Raw genomic sequence first — 19,601 nt, 5'->3', positions numbered from 1 at the left:
TCTTTGGCAAGTAGCTCCATTATTCTAGGAAGTAACATGGGAAACTCATTACAGCCCCTAGTTTAAGAAACTAGTTTTTCTACTGGAGAAACTACCAAAACATAACACAAACATGGCAAATGTGTGTGGTTTTTTATCCTATTAAGTATCAAGCTTACAAGCCTAGTGATTAATTTATAGTTTGAAGGTTATCTTTGCAATGAAAAGGGACTAAGCTTATGTGGTTTTGGTTACAGCTTGGATTAGAGATAAAAGAGCTTGAGTTTCTGACACGAGATCTCTGACAGGACAGCAAAATATAGAGACCATCAAAGTTTCTGAATTTCAGGTCTTTTGTCATCTGTTGTCTTAATTTTCTATAATTCCAATGAAAGTCAAATATTCCTTAGGAATTTGTGTTCTAGAACAGCTAGCAAGTGTTGATTCTGACTTGTTAATGAAAAGAATGAGATCTTATTTTTCTGGAAGTCTTAAAACACTTCATCCATTTAAAAGTATTTGTTTAACCTAATTTTTACATTTGCAGATTTTTCTGAGATAAATATGAAATTATTGGTGTAAATTTGCAGGCCATTGTCAAAACTGGCTTTCAGCTGTTTAAAAGCTTTTCAAACATGATCAGTGTTTTACTTTGCTCCATTGTCTCAGAGTTAATATTAAGAACAAAGCATTTTCTAACTTCTAAACCAAAACAGAACTTTCAAGACTAGTGTCCTTTCTTTGTTGAAAGGAATTATTTCCTGGTTTACGTGGTTAAGGTTTTGACAGTATGCAGACTCTCACCTGAAAGTATGTTAATTTTTCACTTTAAACATGGGGTTCTTTTACAGGTTCTTGAAAGTCTGTGGCTCTGAACTAGTACGTCTTGAGTTGTCTTGTGGCCATTTCCTCAATGAAACGTGCTTGGAGGTCATCACTGAAATGTGTCCAAATCTTCAGGAATTAAATCTCTCATCATGTGATAAAATACCACCTCAGGCTTTCAACCACATAGCCAAAGTGGGCAGCCTGAAGCGTCTCATTCTCTACAGAACAAAAGTGGAGGTAGGAACAACTATTTCTAACCTTTGCAATAAATATTTTCAATCCTGATAAAGTTGGTTTTGGGTTTTGTTTTTTTTTCCAATAATGAAGAAGTAAATTAGAATTTTGAGTGTAAATTCAGAGGTAAATCCAGAAAATCCAAAGGTAGTTTAAAAAAACTTAGGATGGTTTTTTATTTTCAAAATAGCTTTCGGCCTGCATGTTTTAACTTGCATGGTACATTGGTGACTTTTCACCAGCTGTTTTAAGCAATGTGGTAAAATTACAAATTTAATGCTCTTCTCTTATTTTGAAGTGTACTCTAGACAAACTGTATTTGGTAAATATAATTGTAAAATTATAATATTTAGTAACTTTCTTTAATTTACAACATTCTCTCCTTTAAAATGACTTGCTAGTTACTAGATTCCTACAGTCTTTGTATATTAGCAGCATTTGAGACACAGAACACAGTTTTTTTGTAAAACTTTTCATTTATGGTGTAAAAATTACTTCTTTGTACAGTTACTTGACTGCCCAAATCAGAGTTGTTACTGCTTGGTGCAACACATTTCCTTCTAGGATGGAATGGGTTTGTGTGCTACAGCTGAGAAGTCTCTTGTAGTTTACTACATTTTACAAATGTTGTATCCTTGTAAATTCGGGATTTTGAATCAGAAAAATTCCATTCCCTCTCAGTAGCTCCATTACTCATATGTTACAGCCTTGCTACTGTGGTTTACTTGGAAGCTGTCGTACATGTACTTCTGTTGCTGCAAAAGGTGCTCCAAAATGGGGGAAACCCCATGTCTCTGCAGGCTTTTTCCTTACTTCTAATCCTAGATTAAACATTTTAAGAAGAGTTTGGTTGTGTGTGTTACTTGTGCTTGTGCTTTTGGTACACGGAAGCCAGGTTGTGACACTCGATTGTGTGGGGTCTTAATCTGTAGTGTAATAAAAGGAATGAAGCTGGAACAGTAGGTTCTGTCAACCAGATGTGCAAGGGACATCTGAAGTTAAGAGTACCACATTGCATTCATAAGCAGTTCCCACCTGACGCGTGTTAGAGTTAGCTGGGTCTTGTCCTTTATTTGGTGAATCCCCAGTACGTTTGTGCCCAAGGTCTAGCTAGGTGTCTGTAATGGTGAGTGGATAACACAAGGTAGGTAGATTAAAGGCTAGACTACCTGGGATGATTGGTGCTTACTGTGGGGTTTGCAGTGGAGTGTGCAGTCACTGTGAAGCCGGTGCCCCTCAGTAACTTGTTACATTGTGGTAGCTGCTCTCTGTATTGAAGCAATTATTATTTTCTTCAAGAAGCAAATTGGTGAGCCCTGAATTTTTTGAATAGAGCTGAATTGGTGCCTTGGGTGTATCTGTTCTGTTTCTACATTACTAGTCTTTCTGTTAATCTTGGATTAATCTCCTTTATTTCATTTTGACTGTTGGCTCTTACTCACAAAGCTTTTTCAGATCCAGGAAAGATCATTGTATCAGAGGTAGTGGTTGTATAATTTTATTATTTTCTACTGTTGATTGATTAGAATCTTCTTGATTCTACTCAGGTAACTTCTGAAGTTTGAGACTTCATGCTTGTAATAGTGCAGCAGATGAGATGTACTCTGAAGTGATTGGTAGCTGTCATTCCTCTGCTATCGCTTTGCTGAGCAGAGCTTGAAATTAGATTGAATGTAGGTGGTAAAGATTTCCTGGCTTTGAAGCCATTAAATTGTGAAGATTCACTTCTGCCTTTCATGTGTATGGACATGCCTCTGCTTGTAGCTGACAAGAACATTCATTCATAATCAAGTTTATTTAAGATTGCACTTCCATTTTATGCATAATTATGAGCAAAAGGCACTATTCCTAACAAACAGTGGAAGAGAAATTTCTGGAAATTTAAATAGGTAAATTGGATATGATGCTTATGTGTTACTTGTTAATATGAAGCCACTTAACAATATACATTGTGCATCACAGGTCAAAAAATAAAAGGAAAAGAATGAAGATGTAGCATAGGATTTGAATTAGAGTATTAGAGCTGTGACAAAAGTCACAGATTTGTAGAAATAACATTATCTTTCTCAACATTAGCTTCTCTTAGTGCAAATCTTTGGTTATCTGTACAAAATAGGCTGCCATTCCTTTTGTACTTTTCAGCTGGTACAGAAATGCTTGTTAGTAAGTGGTGGCTATATGCAGAAAAGGATAGATTGATCAAGCATGCGGTGAAGTGATTGAGACTTCTCTAAAACTTGTCAAGGAGTGGTAAGTGTTCGTGATTTTTGTGAAATTTGTACTGCAGTCTTCATTGTTGGAGCTTTTAAGGAGCAAACAGAGGAACAATGCTAATGATTAATCAAGAGCTTGGCATTGTATTGTTGCCAATGGATCTGCTCAGTGAAAAGAATCTGAGGCTGTGAATCCACTAAGAAAAAACTGCAAACTGATCACAAGTATGTGTTTATTACGAGAAAGTAAGGTGAGAAGAACAGAGCTGATATGGTGTTCTGTTAAAGTTCTGTCTCAAAACCCAGGAAGAAGAAACCAAAAGAAAAATCTGTTCACTTCATTTAGCCTGTTTTCCTAAATAATTTAGTGGCTTGCTTTTTTTTCTTAAACCAAGCAGTATTCAAAATAAATCACAAAATTTTCATGTGTTAGAGCACATCTGGGTGAATAGTACAACTTTTGCTTTTGGTTGTGGATTTAGACGTGATTAAATAACATAGGAAGAGATGAAGATCCTCCATGCTATTTGTCAATATTTGATAATGCTGTTTCTGGTGTTGCTTTACGGTTAATAAAAAATACAGAATTAACATTTTAATAAAAGAAATTGTATTTCTCCCATTCACACCCTTAAGTACCTACCCAGATACAGGATTTTGTTACGAAGTCTAAGTCTTGCTGTAGCCTCTCCCTTTACTTTTTTGCCTTTTAATACTAAAAAAGAGGAAAAAAGTTATTTCAGCATCTAAATTTAAAGTATTTGTTGTACTTTTTCCATGTATATGGTTACTGTGACACTAATAGAGAAGTTCTAAGGAAGCGCTCTGCAGAAAATTGACTACTGTTAATGATTTTTTTAGATGCATAGATTTTGAGGACAGTGGAAACTTATTAAAATTGATAACGTTATGTTGTCTGAGCAAGTGTAATTACAGTTTCTTCTTATTTTAGCTATTTTCTTTGAATAGGTTTTGTATTTGAAAATGTTGCCATTGTCTCTGTAATCAAAGCTCCAATTTTTAAGTATATATTTTTAGTGAAATGGGCAATGCTGGTGTTCTGCTACTTAGTGCACTGCTACTTTGGAAGATTGCTGTACCATCTGGAGGATGTTGTATTCTTTGGTCCTAACCCTGCTGATTCTTAAGGCCATATATAATGTTATTTCCTTGACATATTGAGTGTGAGGTTGTGTGTATAAAATTGTTTTCAAACCTCTGAATTGAAGCTTCCAATGCCTTTGAATTATTTCAACCTTTCTGTTAGAAGAAAGGAAGTCCAGTGACTTCCAGTAACTCTTTAGTAACTGAAAGAAGTGTCCTGCCTGGCTATACTCCTCCCCACAAAATGTAGCTTATTTTTCCAGTGCTATAAGTTTGTTATTAAAGGTTCTCAAAGGTTGTTTGATTATGTGTATGCTTGAATAATTTGTATCTTGCTTTGAGAAACTAATCTCAACTTTTTATAAATGTAATTTCTTTGTGCTGAAGACCACTATTGTATTTGTGGGATTTTTGTGCTGGTGTTTTTGGTATTCACTAATACATAACTCCTTCATGTTTATTCATTGAGAGTGTATTCACAGCATAACTTAAGCACTTGTTGGCATTGATAAATTTGAAGAATACAATAAACAGAGGTATTACTGTCTCTGTCCGGCCCTGTGGGCTCACACGTGTGCACGCACAAACGCACGGCTAGCTTCTGTATAAAGTCAGCAGCAAAGAGATGGGAAGGTTCTTTTGTGGGGGTTCCAACAGGAGCATTTATTGCTTCTACACTGTCAAAGGTTACAGAGGCAAAAGAGAGAACAACGGCGAACTCAGGGGTTTTATCTGGGGGCAGGGAAAAGGCGGGGCTAGGGAACAGGGACCAATGGAGAAGCTCTGGGGGAGCGACAAGGGGTAGAGGCCAACAGCCAACCGGGGGAGCTAAACTGGGGTAGGTTACTGTAACAGAGCAATGCGTCCTGGGAGAAGCCTTCCTGGTCACCCTAACCCTGACCAGTAAGTCTCTGGCACCAGAGACTGTCTTACCAAGAGCTCTCTGTCCCTTGTGCCACAGGCCGATCGGCCACCACACAGTGGAGGTATTATTGTATATAGTAATTGGCAATATCTTTATCCTTAAGCATGAAATTGTCTTAATTTAATGCTTACTGTGAAGTATTTAGTCCATATAAATAATGCAGCCAAAATTGTATTTTAAAGACACCAAAGCCACAATTACAGTAGGAGAACTTGTCAGTCTTCTTATTGATGGGTGTAAATTTTAATGTAAGATTATATATTTCATGTTGCATGACATTCTGAAATCTTTCTAATGTGTAAAGAAGAAGTTTTTAAAGTTTGTATTTGAATTATATTTGAGATACAAAATCAATTAAATTCAAAACCAATTACAATGGACAAAGGATTTTGTTTTTCACACATTTTAAAGCAAGTTTTGTATTTATAGATTTTATCTCTGATAATTTTGACCAAAAACAAATTTGGAACTTGGGCAGCTGTGAGAGAGGACACTGGGAATCTTGGATACCAAAAAGAAGCAGAAGAATTGTAGCAGTAATTTTAGCTCTTATTTTCTTGTGCCATGAGCAATATAAGTTAATGCTGCCATAAAACTGTTCTACAGAGTTTTCAGAAATAGCCTGTTATGGGTCATATCATACCTTTGAGAGCTATTGTTTAAAGGGTTTTCACTTTGGACAAAATTCCATTGGCTTGGGTATGAATCTTTAGGATGAAGAGTTGCAAGCAAATAGTGGGGGAAAAAAAAAGTTGAAAGGCTCTAGCTGGAATGTGGATTCTTGGAATCAAGTTGAGTCAGTGACAAATAATCGTGTGATACAGGGCCTTGATGGTGCTTTTTGATTTCATGTCAGGCTGATAGCGTGGAATTTGGTTGTTTGAGCCTGTAACGTGAAGTGAGGGGGAAGAATGAAGGTGTAAAACAGATTTGCAGACATAAGGGAGGACATAATTTGACCAAATAAAGCAAAACCAGAATACAGTAATTTAATTAACTGCTGAGACTATTACTTTCATTGAATTAATTCAGTAATTGCTGTGTTGCTGTGCCCCAGTCTCTGCTGTGCCCCTGGCACTGCCAATTAGCTGTAGAGAACAAAAAGGTGCCCCTGTATATTCTGAATCCCAGCTTGCAAATTTTACTGGGTCTGTTTCTGAGGAGCCAAGTTGTTCTGACTTTTGAAAGGCTACACCTGCACTTGGTAGTAAGGCTCATTCCACCTTATAAGTGTTCATACTGCAGCAGCTTTTTAAAACATGTTGTAAAGTTTTGGAGACAAAAGTTTTATCATTGTCTCAAAAATCATATCTCAAAAATGATCCTGTAATCCAAGTGCATTAGGGGAAGACGGGAAGCTGATTTTTAATAAATACATTTCAGTTATTTCCCTTTTCATCATGTTTCTTTCCATGTTGTATCTTGCAAGGTGATAGCTGATGGATGCTTGAGGGAGAACAGAATTCCTGTTCTAATGCTAGCTTCTACTGTGGAGGAAAATTATTTGCTGCCATGTTTATTTTGAATCTATAAATGAAAATTGTTTGCATTACTATAAGAAGGTATCACTCAAATAGACTTGTGATTGTGGTATTTAAGGACAGGGCGGGGGGCTCATCCCAGAAAGGGACTGGGTCTTACATCTCTTGACAGCGTTTTTCAGTCAGGTTGGAGATGACAGCTGAGCTGGAGCCAGGTGGTCTGGGCTAAACAGTTTCCAGAAGTTCCTTCCCACACTTAGCTCTTGTGTGATTCTCTGATTTAGTGCTGATGACACTAACTGAGGACTTAACCTGGGAGCTTTTTTCTCCTGATCTCTGACCGGGACCATGGCCAGTTACAAGGTGCACGGTTTCTGTATGCCACACTTCTTCCATCAGTAAAATTTGTGTAGTAGCAACTTACTCATTTTATAGCTGTGGTATGAGGATAAATATAAAGAAGGCTGAGATTCTCTGACATGTGTGGTACTATATAGGATACTCTGTACAGGGGGTGTGTGAGGACTTGAAATACTGTACATAACATAACAGGGTTTTCTAAGTTGCAGGAAGTTCAGTTTGTTACAAAGCTTTACCTTTTTTCCTCTGGAAAATTTGAGAAAAGGATTGTTAAAGCTTGCTTAAGAGGTATAATCATTTCTGGGCACAAAATGGTTGGATACTTGCAGTGATATCTCTGTCTGGGACTACATAGGCATCTTGTTCTTCCAAAAGGCCACAAAAACTACCTTGTAAAGGGTGAGGTGATCACTTCTATTTGTTTCCTTATGAAATTGCTTGGGGAACTGAAGGACTTAAGCATTAAATAAATTTGGCCACCATTTAGTTCTAATTCGACATATGATTCCCTGCCAGTTTCAATAACTGACATTTTCTGTAACATTTCATTTAGCTGAAAATTAACATATAGAGAAGTGAAAGCAGACCAAAAGAAGGTGAACGATTTGACTAGCTGTGTAGACCACAGATCCAAGTTTAGTTTCAAGAAATAGTATATTATGTATTTTGTGTGTTATTGAATGTTAGTGTACTATCCCTGGATGTGGGTTTTTTTTCTGTAAAAAATAAGCTACTGAGAATAGGTATTTATCCTCAGAACTCAAAATCCTGGAAGTAGTCTAAAGATGGGTATTTTCTGGGCAACCAGCAGGTATGAAAACTTCTTCTGAAAACTAAGGCTAGTACTTTATAATTATCTAAAACTAACTTTGTGGTTTTTTTAACTGGTTAAACCACTGACTCTTACATGTTTATAAGCATGCATCTCATCTCATCTCTATAAATCTCTCACAGTACCTTGTATCTTTAGCATAATTGTTTTGAAGTATCATAGACCAACAAGTCCGTAACTGAAGTTATCTTGATGCCTTAAAATACTGTGTGGGCAGGGAATGAATGGGAGAGGAAATAATCCTGGAATCATGTTTTACAGTTTCTTTGTTGGAGCAGATTTAGATGAAAATCGTATTTCACCATTACTCTACATTTGGTTTTCTGCATTATTAATGTATTACGTTCTTCTTTCTGTAAGAAAAAATTGCTTTTGGGGACTACTGCAGCATGATTGTAGGTTTTTAGACGCGGAGGTATGATACCTTGAAATTCACTAAGTAGACCTTTTTTTTACTTACAGGCAGTATTGGTTTGCCCTGTTGTACCTTCCAAAAGGCATAGTTTAATAGAAGTTTGCAGAATTCTGGCTTCGCATCCAAAGAGGTTTTTAATCGTTGTGGTAGAACAGCACGTGCCAAGTAATTTCTGACTTAGTTCTTTCACAGACTGTGCCAAGAAAATCCCCTCACCCAAACAGTTGATTTTTGTCTTTCTTCTAGTGCTGTATAATGCCAAAGGGAGGAAAAAATAAGTATTGTGAATTTTTTATAGATTTTTAATTACTTTTGACAGTCTTGACAAGATCATCTTTTACATTTGCATGGGGTGTTTGTAATTACAAATATTTATAGCAATAGTGGCACTCAGATTGAAATAGAATTGGTTTCTTCTGAGGATTTCCTTGGTTGGTTGATGGGGTTTTTTACTACAGGTAGTTCTAGTACGCTGAAACTTTTTTTGGTGTGGTACCTATTGTTGGGGTTTGGGGAGTTCCCCTTCTGTTTTCTTTTTTTTCTCTTGAGGAATTTTTCCCATATATGTTACTGGGGCGACAAATTGCTGGGTGCTTGGGAGAAGCAAAAGACCTGGCCACAGAGGGAGGGGTCCAGTGGGTTACTCTCTTTCACCTGGGCTTGTGGGCTGTGGTTCTCGGTGTTCGGATGGAGAGAGAGGCTGCCATCGTGGTGGAGGGAATTCATCAGCACTGCAGGCTTCTGCTTTTTCGGCTGCCTTCCTTCTACTGTGAGTAGAGCTTGCTCACTGGAGTGGCTGTTGCACTGGGACCCTAACAGCCCACCTTACTAAAAGAGAGACCTGTTCACCATCTGCTTGGGTGCCTCAGGAAAAACCTCGGGGCTCCCAAGCCCGCCTTTCCCTGCCCCGCTGGGAGCCGAGCTGCAGCCGCCCCGCCCCTGCCGCTCGTTCCAGCCTTCGCTACTCTGTAGCCCCGCACGCCCTGCCTGCCCAGACCTCCAGGAGTTCCTGCTGCAGCTCCTGAGTTTAATACATCTTGTCTGCCACCCGGGATTTGTGCTCGTCCCTGCTGTTCCAGCCTGCTGTTCCCGAGGGTCTGGCCGGACACCGGGATCGGCTGCCCAGGGGTTTGTGAAGCCTTTGTCCCATCCCTTCCCGGGATCCCAGGGCACCGGTGCCGCGTGCTCCCCGAGCTCGCTCCGGAGCGCCCCCTGCAGCCGCGGGGGAACCATCGCACCTGCCCTGCTCACCGGGAGCCGCCAGCGCCCCTGCCGGCTGCGAGCGGAACTGCACCCGAGGGGAAATAGCCTGACAGCCGAGAAGGCTGGGACTGGGTTTGTGATTGTTTGCTGTTACTGCCATAGTTATTGTTGTTTGTTTGACTGGTTATACATTAGTAAAGAACTGATATTCCTATTCCTCATATCTTTGCCTGAAACCCCTTAATTTCAAAATTATAATAATTCAGAGGGAAGGGGGTTGCATATTTCATTTCAAGGGAGGCTTCTGCCTTCCTTGGCAGACACCTGTCTTTCAAACAAAGACACCTATGAAATACTACTTCACTGGCTCACTGGCTTAAGATAGACTGATACATCAACTATTTGAAAATACAGTTTAATTTAAAAACAGCAAGTAGCACTCACGGGTGTGTGTGCTGAAGTTAGAGATGTTTTGAGCTAATCTGTTCCCACAGTTGTGTGTTTCTCTGGGTGAGTCAGCCAGTTCCAACATCCCATGCTGTAAATTTAAACCTTTTGGGAACAAAAGGGAAGCTTCTGCCCAGATCATGAAAGAGGAGCCTTTCTGTACAGTTCTAAGAATGTTCTGATTTTTCTGCTAAAGAATCAGCTTCTGAGAATTATGGATGTGATTGGTGGGCTTGAGAGAGACAGAGATTTCACTGGCCTGGCCTTAGTCTGCAGTTCTCAAGTTCTTCTTTCTTTCAGTATCTCAGGTTCCAAGAATTTTAAGGAATTAATTCAAAAGTTATTGACTTAGATAGTTTTTAGGAAGACAGAATACTTAGAGCACCTTGCAGAGCTACCTCCTCATTACCACCACATTTACCTCTCCTCATTGAGGCAGGGATGTGGGGTGGGTATTGAAGGAAATGCTTTTCACTTGTAACTTGGATTTTTAATGCTAAAAATACAAAATTAAATCCTGCATAATTCAATTTTTGCTTCAACAAAAAGGTTAACTGGAGAATTAGTAACCCTGATTAAAAGCAAGCAAGGGAAGGGAGGAAGCAGTCTTTAATTATCTTAAGATAGTCTTTAGATTCCTTTGTCTTAGCATTAACTTCACTGAAAAATTTGAAGAAAAAATTGCAGAAGAATAAAAATCTTGTAAAAGATTTAGGCTCTTGTTTTGTTGAGGGGCTGGAAGAATTCCCAATTTATGTCAAAGTTCTTCTGAGAAGAGGAAAAAACAACCTTTCAGGTTGTTTCCCGTTCAGGGGAAACTCAAAAAATCTCGTTTGTCTCCAGTAAAAAAGTAACAAATTTTAAAGTATCTTTAAAGATTTATCTATAGAAAGTTAATTAAAAGCTGCAGATTATTTCTTCCCTAACCCAACCCAACGCAAAACTTTGTTGTTTTTCTTAAGCTCTTCCTTTAATCTTCCAGAGTCACACTGTGGTGCACTTGTTTTCATACCTTGTATGGCAATGCAGCTCTTATGTGATATTATAGTGCATCATTTGTATTTTTTTAACCCTTTTTATATTTTTTTAATCTCTGAGTGCTTGACAATGAAACTGCAATGAGTAAATAGTCAAATATTCAAAGTGCATCTTTAACAGGTGAGTCCCATCTGCCACAGACAGAAGGGCTTTCTGTTTGAACAGACATTGAGCTCAAGCTCAGTTGGATGCTTTCTTTATCATAGTAACATCAGAAATGATTTGTGCTTTCTGCTGGATCATGAATGTAAAAAAATCCTGAAAAAAGTCAAGCAAGATTCAGTCTTACCAAGTGTAATCCTCTGGCATCAGTGTTTGGTTTCTCTGCTGGTGGGTTGTCTGTTCAAACCAGCAAGGCTTTTGCAACATCGAAGTCAAAACCTGCGTGATGGCCAAGGCCTTTACAAAGACAAGATACAATTTAGTCCAATATCACCTATTTATTTGAAGTATACACAGCACATAACTATCTTCCAGTAGGTATTACTGTATGTATCCAGGCATGCATTACAGAGTGGAAGACTTTGATGTTTGGGCAGACCTGTCACCTGTCTTGTGTGGAGTAAAGTAGGATTTCAAGTGGTAATCTCATCTCTAGGTCAAGCCAGGATCAGCCCTGTTGATGTCCTTTCTGACAGACATTTGTTGTACCACTATATAAAGATTTCAGAGAATCTTCAGACCATCTTCCCTTTTTCTGAGGTTTATGACTCACTACTATGCCCTAAAATATTTCTGAAATCTGCTCTGTAATGTTGTGTTTAGCAGCACTGTCATATCCTTCTGATGAGTTTGGCGTCAAAGTCTTCTCTCTGAAAGCAACTTCTTCACTGTATGTTTTCCTCATCTGAAAACATCTTTCCTGGGAATGGAGGATAGGGCAGACCATTTTATTCACCCACTTTGAACTCTTCCTGTTGTCTGTGGTGTCTTATAAAAATTAATTGTTTTGGTAGGTTTTGGTTTGGCTTGGATGGCATAAGAAATTCAGACCACTGAAGCCATGACTCCACAAGCAAAAGTAAATCTTACCTAAAGTTTGTTTCCAGAGTGTTTCTTTGTTTTCGTGTATTTTGGGGTTTTATAATCATCCACTCTTCTCTCAATCACTGTAAAAGGGAGCATGTATGAAGCAACTTTGCCTTTGGTTCAGGGGAAACTCAAAAAATCTCCAAACTATATATGTCTTGGCTAGTAGGCTAAAGAATGTTGTTAGATGTCGTTGATGTTGTTAGACAGTCTTTGATTTGACTGTCTGTGCTTGGCCAAGAAAGTGAAGTTAGACTCCAGGTTAAGGCTTGCTGATCTGGAGTTTAGGTGGCCTCTTAGCTCTTCCTGTGAAGCACTTTAACATTTGGAAGTTGGCCTGTGTTACAGCTCCAGGATCGTGTGATTGCCTTGCTGATCTCTTTTGCTTAAGTAGAGTGTTGTCACTCATGTTGTTGTACTGACAGATGGTGCGACACAGACAGGTTATTACAATGATAGTCCTTCTATATGTAGTGCATATGGATTCTGTGAGCTGCCATTCTCTCCAGCTATTTTCATGTCTTTTGCCACCTGGGTTCTCAACTGACTGAGACACAGCTAGGCATGCACAAAGGGTTTTTTCTTCTTACATGACATATGCAAAGCCCACCTCAGTTACAGAAGAACAGACACTGCGTCTGAAGGAAATCTGGTTTGCTGTGTGTGGGCATGTATGCGCCCCAGAAGAGGAATTAATATAGCCAGTGAAATGAATGTTGAGTATGTAGTTGTTTACTCTTGAGCTTGACTTGGCATGATTTCTGATGGTATGACATGGTGTTCTACCAAGCTCCCTTCGATTACTCAGATTTCTAGTGGGTTTTTTTAAGTTGTTTTGGTTTTTAAAATAATGATTTAAAATAATAGATTGTGAAAAGACCTTTGAAAATGTGGACTCGGTGCATGTCAGTACAGGAAGGACTGTCTTAAAAAAGAGAGGGACTAAAAGGTACTCCGAGAGATCCATGACATTCCTGTTCATGTTAACACAAGGAGCTCAGTTGTCTATGAAGATAATTATGAATACTAGTCTTCCTCTCTATTTCACCCCTCTCTGAAGAAGCATGGAATTGATTCCACATCGTACAAGCTATTCAGAGTGACTGTTCACTTTTATACTGTTTGTGTCAATTAAGGAAAGAGATTGCTGTTTCTCATCCTTTCAGGCCAGTGTTTAAATTCCAGTCTGGAAACCATTACTAAAAAACTTGGTAGAATGCAGCAGTATATTCAGCTTTCCTGTGGAGTTATCTGAATACCTGCAGAAACCTTGTTTGGAGCTCTGTGTGCAGTCAGAGACTGATCTGTTTAGCTCCGATATGTAAGGTTTGCAGACAGCAGTTTGGGGATTTTGCTTTTAATTTGTGTGTCTGGGTAGGTTCTAAAGCTCATAGCTTTCACTGAGTTGAAAAGGAAAGACTATGTCTCATTCTCTTTGAGTTATTTGTTTATTCCTCTTTAATGATCCAAATGAACCATTTGCTTATTAAGGGCGCAATTTAAAATGAATTGGATATTTACACATTTACCAGCCTTAAAATATTCTTAATAACCTCTTTAGTAATGAATTTTTAATGCTTGTGTTTCATTCCCTAGCTACCTTTTCCTTTAAAAATGAAAGTCAAGCACTCATGGGGACAGTGAGTTTCTAGACTTCTACCAAGATACGTGTGAGGAAGGCTTACTCTTAGCATCTACTTTTAGGCTGCCTTTGGGAAATCAAATCTTAGAAGGCCAGGTTGGAATCGAGATTCCATACATGTCAAATGTTGGGTGTTTATAATTGCTCCCTGGAGACACCTAAATTAAATGTCTGAAATGGTCTCTGTGAATACCCTGTGCTGTGTCCCTGTTCCATGTCTCCAGTGCAAGGAATCAGATGTTTCTTCTTGGCGATATGAAGGATCATATTTCTGCCACGTTTCATTGGAATGTAACAAACTGAGGAAACTAAGTAAACCATTTAACTATAAACTTTCTGAAAACAAGTAAATTTATATTTAAATAAACTATAAATTATACTACCCCTGCATACAAACATTGTTGACTAGTGTTCTTGTTGTAATTACACTTAACAGCAGTCGATGACTTTGTCACTTGTATATTGCTTGGGGGTTTATTTCTGTTAGAAATTGTTGGATATCCTGTAGAAATCCACGTTTTTGTTGTTAATGTGTTGTGAAGCCTAGTCCTGTTTTAAAGTTCATATAGATTACAAAGTCCTAATGAAGTGATGTTTTAAGTGTGATGCACAGATATTTGGGATGTGAATCCCAGATTATGTTCTTTTTTTCACACTGTGTGTGTTTCCAACTACAAAACAAAATATGGCTACAGACAATGCAGAAGGGTCTTTACTGTATCTTAGAAACACAGGGAAAAAATCTGTAGTTTCTTTTGTTGTGGAACAGAACAGCTGTGCACTTTATGTAAGGTGCATCTGATGTTGCAGTCCAATTTCAGGCTGAGCAATGTGCAGTACTTTTGGCAAAGAATGGCCACATTAAATGACAGGAACAGGACTGTAAAATACACATTATATCTGTTTCAGTGTGCGTGATAGTAGTGACAAGTGCTCAATGGCTGTCAGCATCCTTGTCAGCACGGAGCCTCCTTTGACATTAAAGTCACCAGCCCAGCCCTAATGCTGTGCAGCTCTATTGGCAGTTCCATCAGGCTGCAGCTGATGGGTGAATGTCAGAGCCTGCCCTCTTCTCCTGGTGTGTCCCCAGCCCTCTGTGTTTGCAGGCTGGCCTTGCCTGTTTTTTGATCTTGCTACGCTTCTTCATAAGCTCTCCTATGGGAAATGAGCAGATAGGTCAGTGGTGTGTGGGTCTCTTCAGGGCAGCACAGAACCCCATCCAAAGTGACTTGCATAAAGGTTTGTAACGATTACCATTTCTTTAAGCCAATCAATGGGTAAAGTACCCAGAGACTCATTAGGTGGCATTTGAGGCATCTGTAAAAGAGTTTTGAGCTGTATTTCAGGAAATGCGGTGACAGCCTTTAATGTCTAATTGACCTCTTCTCTGTTTCACTTTCCATATTTCCTTCTGATGTGTTCCCCCGTGGCAGCAAACAGCCCTGCTCAGTATTTTGAACTTCTGCTCGGAGCTGCAGCACCTCAGCCTGGGCAGCTGTGTCATGGTGAGTGACACCACCCATTCAGGGTGGGTGTGGGTGTGGGTGTGTGCATTCGCTTGCTTTGGAACTCAGTCTGGGTTTGTTTCACAAAGGTGTGTTAAATGTGACAGTGATACAAGACTCTACTCTTTGGAAGGTTCAAGATGAATGCAGCTTGGTCATATACTTAAGGGTTACGTACTGGTTTAGTAGGCCTAAAACATAGCTTGTAGGCTTTCTCAGAGTCCTTCAGCCTCTTTCTAAGTTTTTGGGCATTCTCTATATGCATAATCACTTAATAAGTAGTTAATGAGACTTTCATAAGGAGATGTAGCAACTGATCAATGTAAAATGGAAATAAGTAAATTCTTCAAGCATTCTTCAGTGCTTACACTTTCTGTGGTCATAAAAGCTGTTGTAATCATCTTTTTAAGGGAAAATAACTGTGCAAAAGAAGTTTCTCCAAAGAAACAACTTTTGCTGCATTTTGATCCTCAGTATTGAGTGAATTTAAAAACACCTATATTTGGGGTTTATAGGAAATTTATTTTATTTTTGTCTTTTATAAAAGTAGATCTCACTGTACCATACAATGGACAATTCTCAGAGCTCTTTAGAAATGACAAATGCTTCAGACATCTGTTATGTGTGTTAGGAAGCAAACCTTGAAACACCTCTGTATATGTGGAACGATGTTACACGTCACCAAGTGTTTGCTTTCCTTGCAGATTGAAGACTATGACCTTATAGCAAGCATGATGGGAGCAAAATGCAAAAAGCTTCGCAGTCTGGATTTGTGGAGATGTAAAAACATAACTGAAAGCGGGATTGCAGAATTGGCTTCAGGCTGCCAGCTTTTGGAAGAACTTGATCTTGGTTGGTGCCCTACGCTACAGAGCAGTACAGGCTGCTTCACAAACCTTGCACGTAAACTCCCCAATTTGCAGAAGCTCTTTCTCACGGCCAACAGGTCTGTGTGTGACACAGACATCGAGGAGCTCGCTGCCAACTGTACGCACTTACGGCAGCTGGATATATTGGGTAAGAGGATGTAGGAATATTGGTGTTTGTTTTACTGTGTCTCGAAAGCCTTTCAGTTAAAGAGGAGTCATTAAGACAAAACTGTCTTCTAAACATAATTTTTAAATAATTATTTCTTAAAATTATGGTTTAGCACGTGGAAAAAAAGAGGGATGTTTTACTTACTGCATGAATTCTGACTCAGAATCCAGTGGATTTATACCAGCCGTATAACTTGATTGCTGAGTATGAATTGCTTAAACTAGAATTTACGTGCAAGATTTTTTCCAGTAATTTTTATTTTCATGACCATCGTTTTTTTTAACTGAAGCCTTTCTCTTTTGATTATCAGAAGATCCAATTTCTTATCATTCCTTCTGCTTTTGTGGTTTTATTTCTGTGAAGTGTGATGAAGTACGTTTATAGCATGAGTCTGATCAATAAACAGATTTTGCTTTTGTGCAGTAAATACTTGTTATTTATATTATATAGGTATATACTCTGCAATACTGAATTTCTTCATCATTTTTATCAGGAAGTGAATTTGAGTTAATAAAGATGAAAGGGTAATTAACAGCAAAACTTAAATAGACTTTCTAGTAAGGTGGGAAGGAAGTGATGAGGGTTAAAAAGCATAGCAAATCTGAAATTTCTAATCCTCTGCAACTTCCATAGTTGAAAGTATTTTTAGAAATCTAAAGTAAATATACTTTGAACTCTCAAGTGAGGACTTTGAGAAGTATAGTTTTGTGTGATGCTGAATTTACTCTTTTATGGTGGCATATGAGGTTTTCTTTTTATAATAATGTAGGACAGCAGGGATGTTTGTGACATCAATGTGGGAGAAAATTCTTCGTGTTTTTACCAACTTATTTTCACAGGTTATCTGAAAAAGGAAGATTTAAATGGAAGGGAATAAAGTAGCTGCTCTGTGACACTGTTGGGGCTGCCTGAGGCAGCACAGCGTCCAGCTGCAGATGTCCTTGGCTTCTGCTGCTGCAGGCAGGGGTTGGCTGCAGCTTGCAGGGAAAGCTGGCTCCTTCGCAAGGAGCGAGCCCCAAACAATGGTGGTGTAAAAGCATCGGCAGAGGCAAAGGATGAGAGAGGAGTCTCTGTGCAGCTTCCAGCTGGTTTATTGCCAGTGGAAGATCCAGGGACAAAGACCAGGAAAAGGGGGAAAGCACTGCATTTTATAGGGGGGGGGTGAAACAAAGGGAAAAAAACAATGGGAACCAACTGAGGAGGAGCAGACAACAGGGGAATAACCAATGGGGATAACTTAGGGGAGGGAATTACATGAGTAGACCAATGGGGCATCGAAGAAGGGAGAACTTTCCAGAACTAATACATAAGCAACTAAGGGAAATACATAAACATGAACTTATACATAAAACTGGGTGGGGAACTCCTGAACCAATAAACTTAAAACATGTAAACTAAGAACCACTTGGAGCAGGGGAGCTCGCTGTAACGAAGGTGAGAATCAGACCTCTGTGTTCTGGAGGCCTGTCCATCAGTCCTCTGAATGCTCTGCTGTTGTGGCCAGTGCCACATGCACTGCAACAGCTCTGTGTACTTCTAACATTTAATAATTATAATGAAAATATTACATTTAGGTTGAGAGGGATACTGCAAAGAACTGAGAGACATCAATGTGAGTAATGTTGCAAGCAAGTTTAAGGCTATCAGCATTTATTGCAAAGTGTTTAGCATATGGCTTCAGATTGTACCCACAGTACACTCTTCTGTCATGATAAAGAGTTTTACTCACCTCTGACTGAGAAAGTTACCTTCTGAGCAACATGGAGAAGGAGTATAAACAGAAAAAACCTCCCCCTAGTACAAGTTGTAGAGCCTATATGCCCACTGGGGGTACTGTGTTTTGCATATCTTTAAGAGAATCTGCTTTGTAGCGAAATTATCAGGGGCACATTGCCCTGTTCAGACACCAAAAGTTTCCAAGTGGTGTAGTGAATTAAGTCTTTCAGAAACACTTATGTGCTCCTGACCACCCACTTCCATGTGTTTCTTATGCAATGACCTGGTGTCTGCCCACAAAGTGGGCAAAGACCTCCTTACTGCACCAGAGGCTCCCCAGAGAATAGTTTGGCTCTGTTAAGCCTGTGGATAGTCTGTTACTTCTGTTGCCTCTCTGACAGCAGTGAAGGCTTGTTGCCACGTTTCTTTAGTGTTTGAATTCACATTTTAATTCAGTTTGACATCTTAATGTTTTGGGGTTTTTTTTAAATACCATGTGAAGGTGGAAAAGGAGTTTGTTCTGTTCCCTGAGTGCTTACCAATATTCCTGAGTTAGGTGGATTTGTAGTCAAAGTTTTCCAGTGAGACTGCATGCTGGGTTCAGATAAATCCTCTCTAGGGGATAGCCAGTTGAATTATCTGCAAAATGAATAATCTGAAAAAAAAATCTTACTTTCTTCCTTCAGAGGAATACTTGGTAGGAATTATCTGCAAAATGAATAATCTGAAAAAAAATCTTACTTTCTTCCTTCAGAGAAATAGTTGGTAGGATGAAAAAAAGGTTGTCCTCTGCTGTAAACAAGTCAGTACAAGGTGATAAAATATATGTGAAGGACCTACCCTGCTTTTTTGGCAACAGCCAGGAAACTGTTCATTTTTTTGTCTGAATATAGTAACCACTACAGTCTATGGTTAAAAGAAAGAGCTGTCAAGTAGAACCACATCGTGTCATCTGGAGGTAGATATGCCAGGTGTTCCCATGTAAGTGCAGAAGTCTCTGTTGTCTGAACTAAAGAGTGAGACTCTCACTGTGCAGGAGTACCAAGAAAGTCATAAATGTCTGTTTGTGCTCTTACTTTATGCATGTGATACAGGGCCATCCTGTTACTTTAAGCTACATAAATGTGTAGTATGTTTTTGTCCTTTAGTAGAAGTGTGACAACAGGTCTGAAGCTGTAAGAGGCCAGAGGTCAGTACTCAGCTTTGCAAGAGTAACCTTGAACGGTGGGTCTTGTCTGTGATGTGAACGAATGAGAGGTGCTCTCATTATATCCTTTGTCATCTCCCAAGTACAGAAATGTCTGGCTTGTGTGTATGCATTGTGAAGGGTCTAGAGGTATTGCTGCTACGTTAGCACTGTGTGCTGTAAAGGAACTTCTTTTGCTTCAACAAAACTGTGTAAAAGCAATGGTTTTTGCTGTATACGAGCACTTATCTAAGTAAGGGTCAGAGTGTCTTCACTGTAGTCACCAGTGTTGAAGATACTTTACTGGTGTCCCTCTGCAGCTGTTAGAACTTACAAACTTGTCAGAGAAAACTTCTTGTTTCAGTTATAGGTTATTTATCATCATAATAGCTTCAGGGATGGAGGAGTCTAAGCTTCTGAAAGAAA

The 19,601-nt window shown here is 39.0% G+C and overlaps 1 protein-coding gene across 1 annotated transcript in view; it reads left to right on the top strand.

Annotated features, from left to right (window-relative positions):
* The window catches only part of FBXL4 (F-box and leucine rich repeat protein 4), a 65,569-nt gene that overhangs the window by 31,447 nt on the left and 14,521 nt on the right, over positions 1-19,601 (top strand). Inside the window, exons 6-8 of the mRNA XM_008637735.2 lie at positions 831-1,044; positions 15,164-15,235; positions 15,940-16,252. Of these exons, the coding sequence (XP_008635957.1) occupies positions 831-1,044; positions 15,164-15,235; positions 15,940-16,252 (599 nt within the window). The remainder of the gene's footprint in view (positions 1-830; positions 1,045-15,163; positions 15,236-15,939; positions 16,253-19,601) is intronic.

The sequence above is a fragment of the Corvus brachyrhynchos genome, unplaced genomic scaffold (assembly GCF_000691975.1).
Source record: "Corvus brachyrhynchos isolate BGI_N302 unplaced genomic scaffold, ASM69197v1 scaffold14, whole genome shotgun sequence".
In the NCBI taxonomy this organism is placed as follows: Eukaryota; Metazoa; Chordata; class Aves; order Passeriformes; family Corvidae; genus Corvus; species Corvus brachyrhynchos.
The sequence above is the reverse complement of the archived record's forward strand: the minus strand, read 5'-3'. Positions and strand labels throughout refer to the sequence as shown.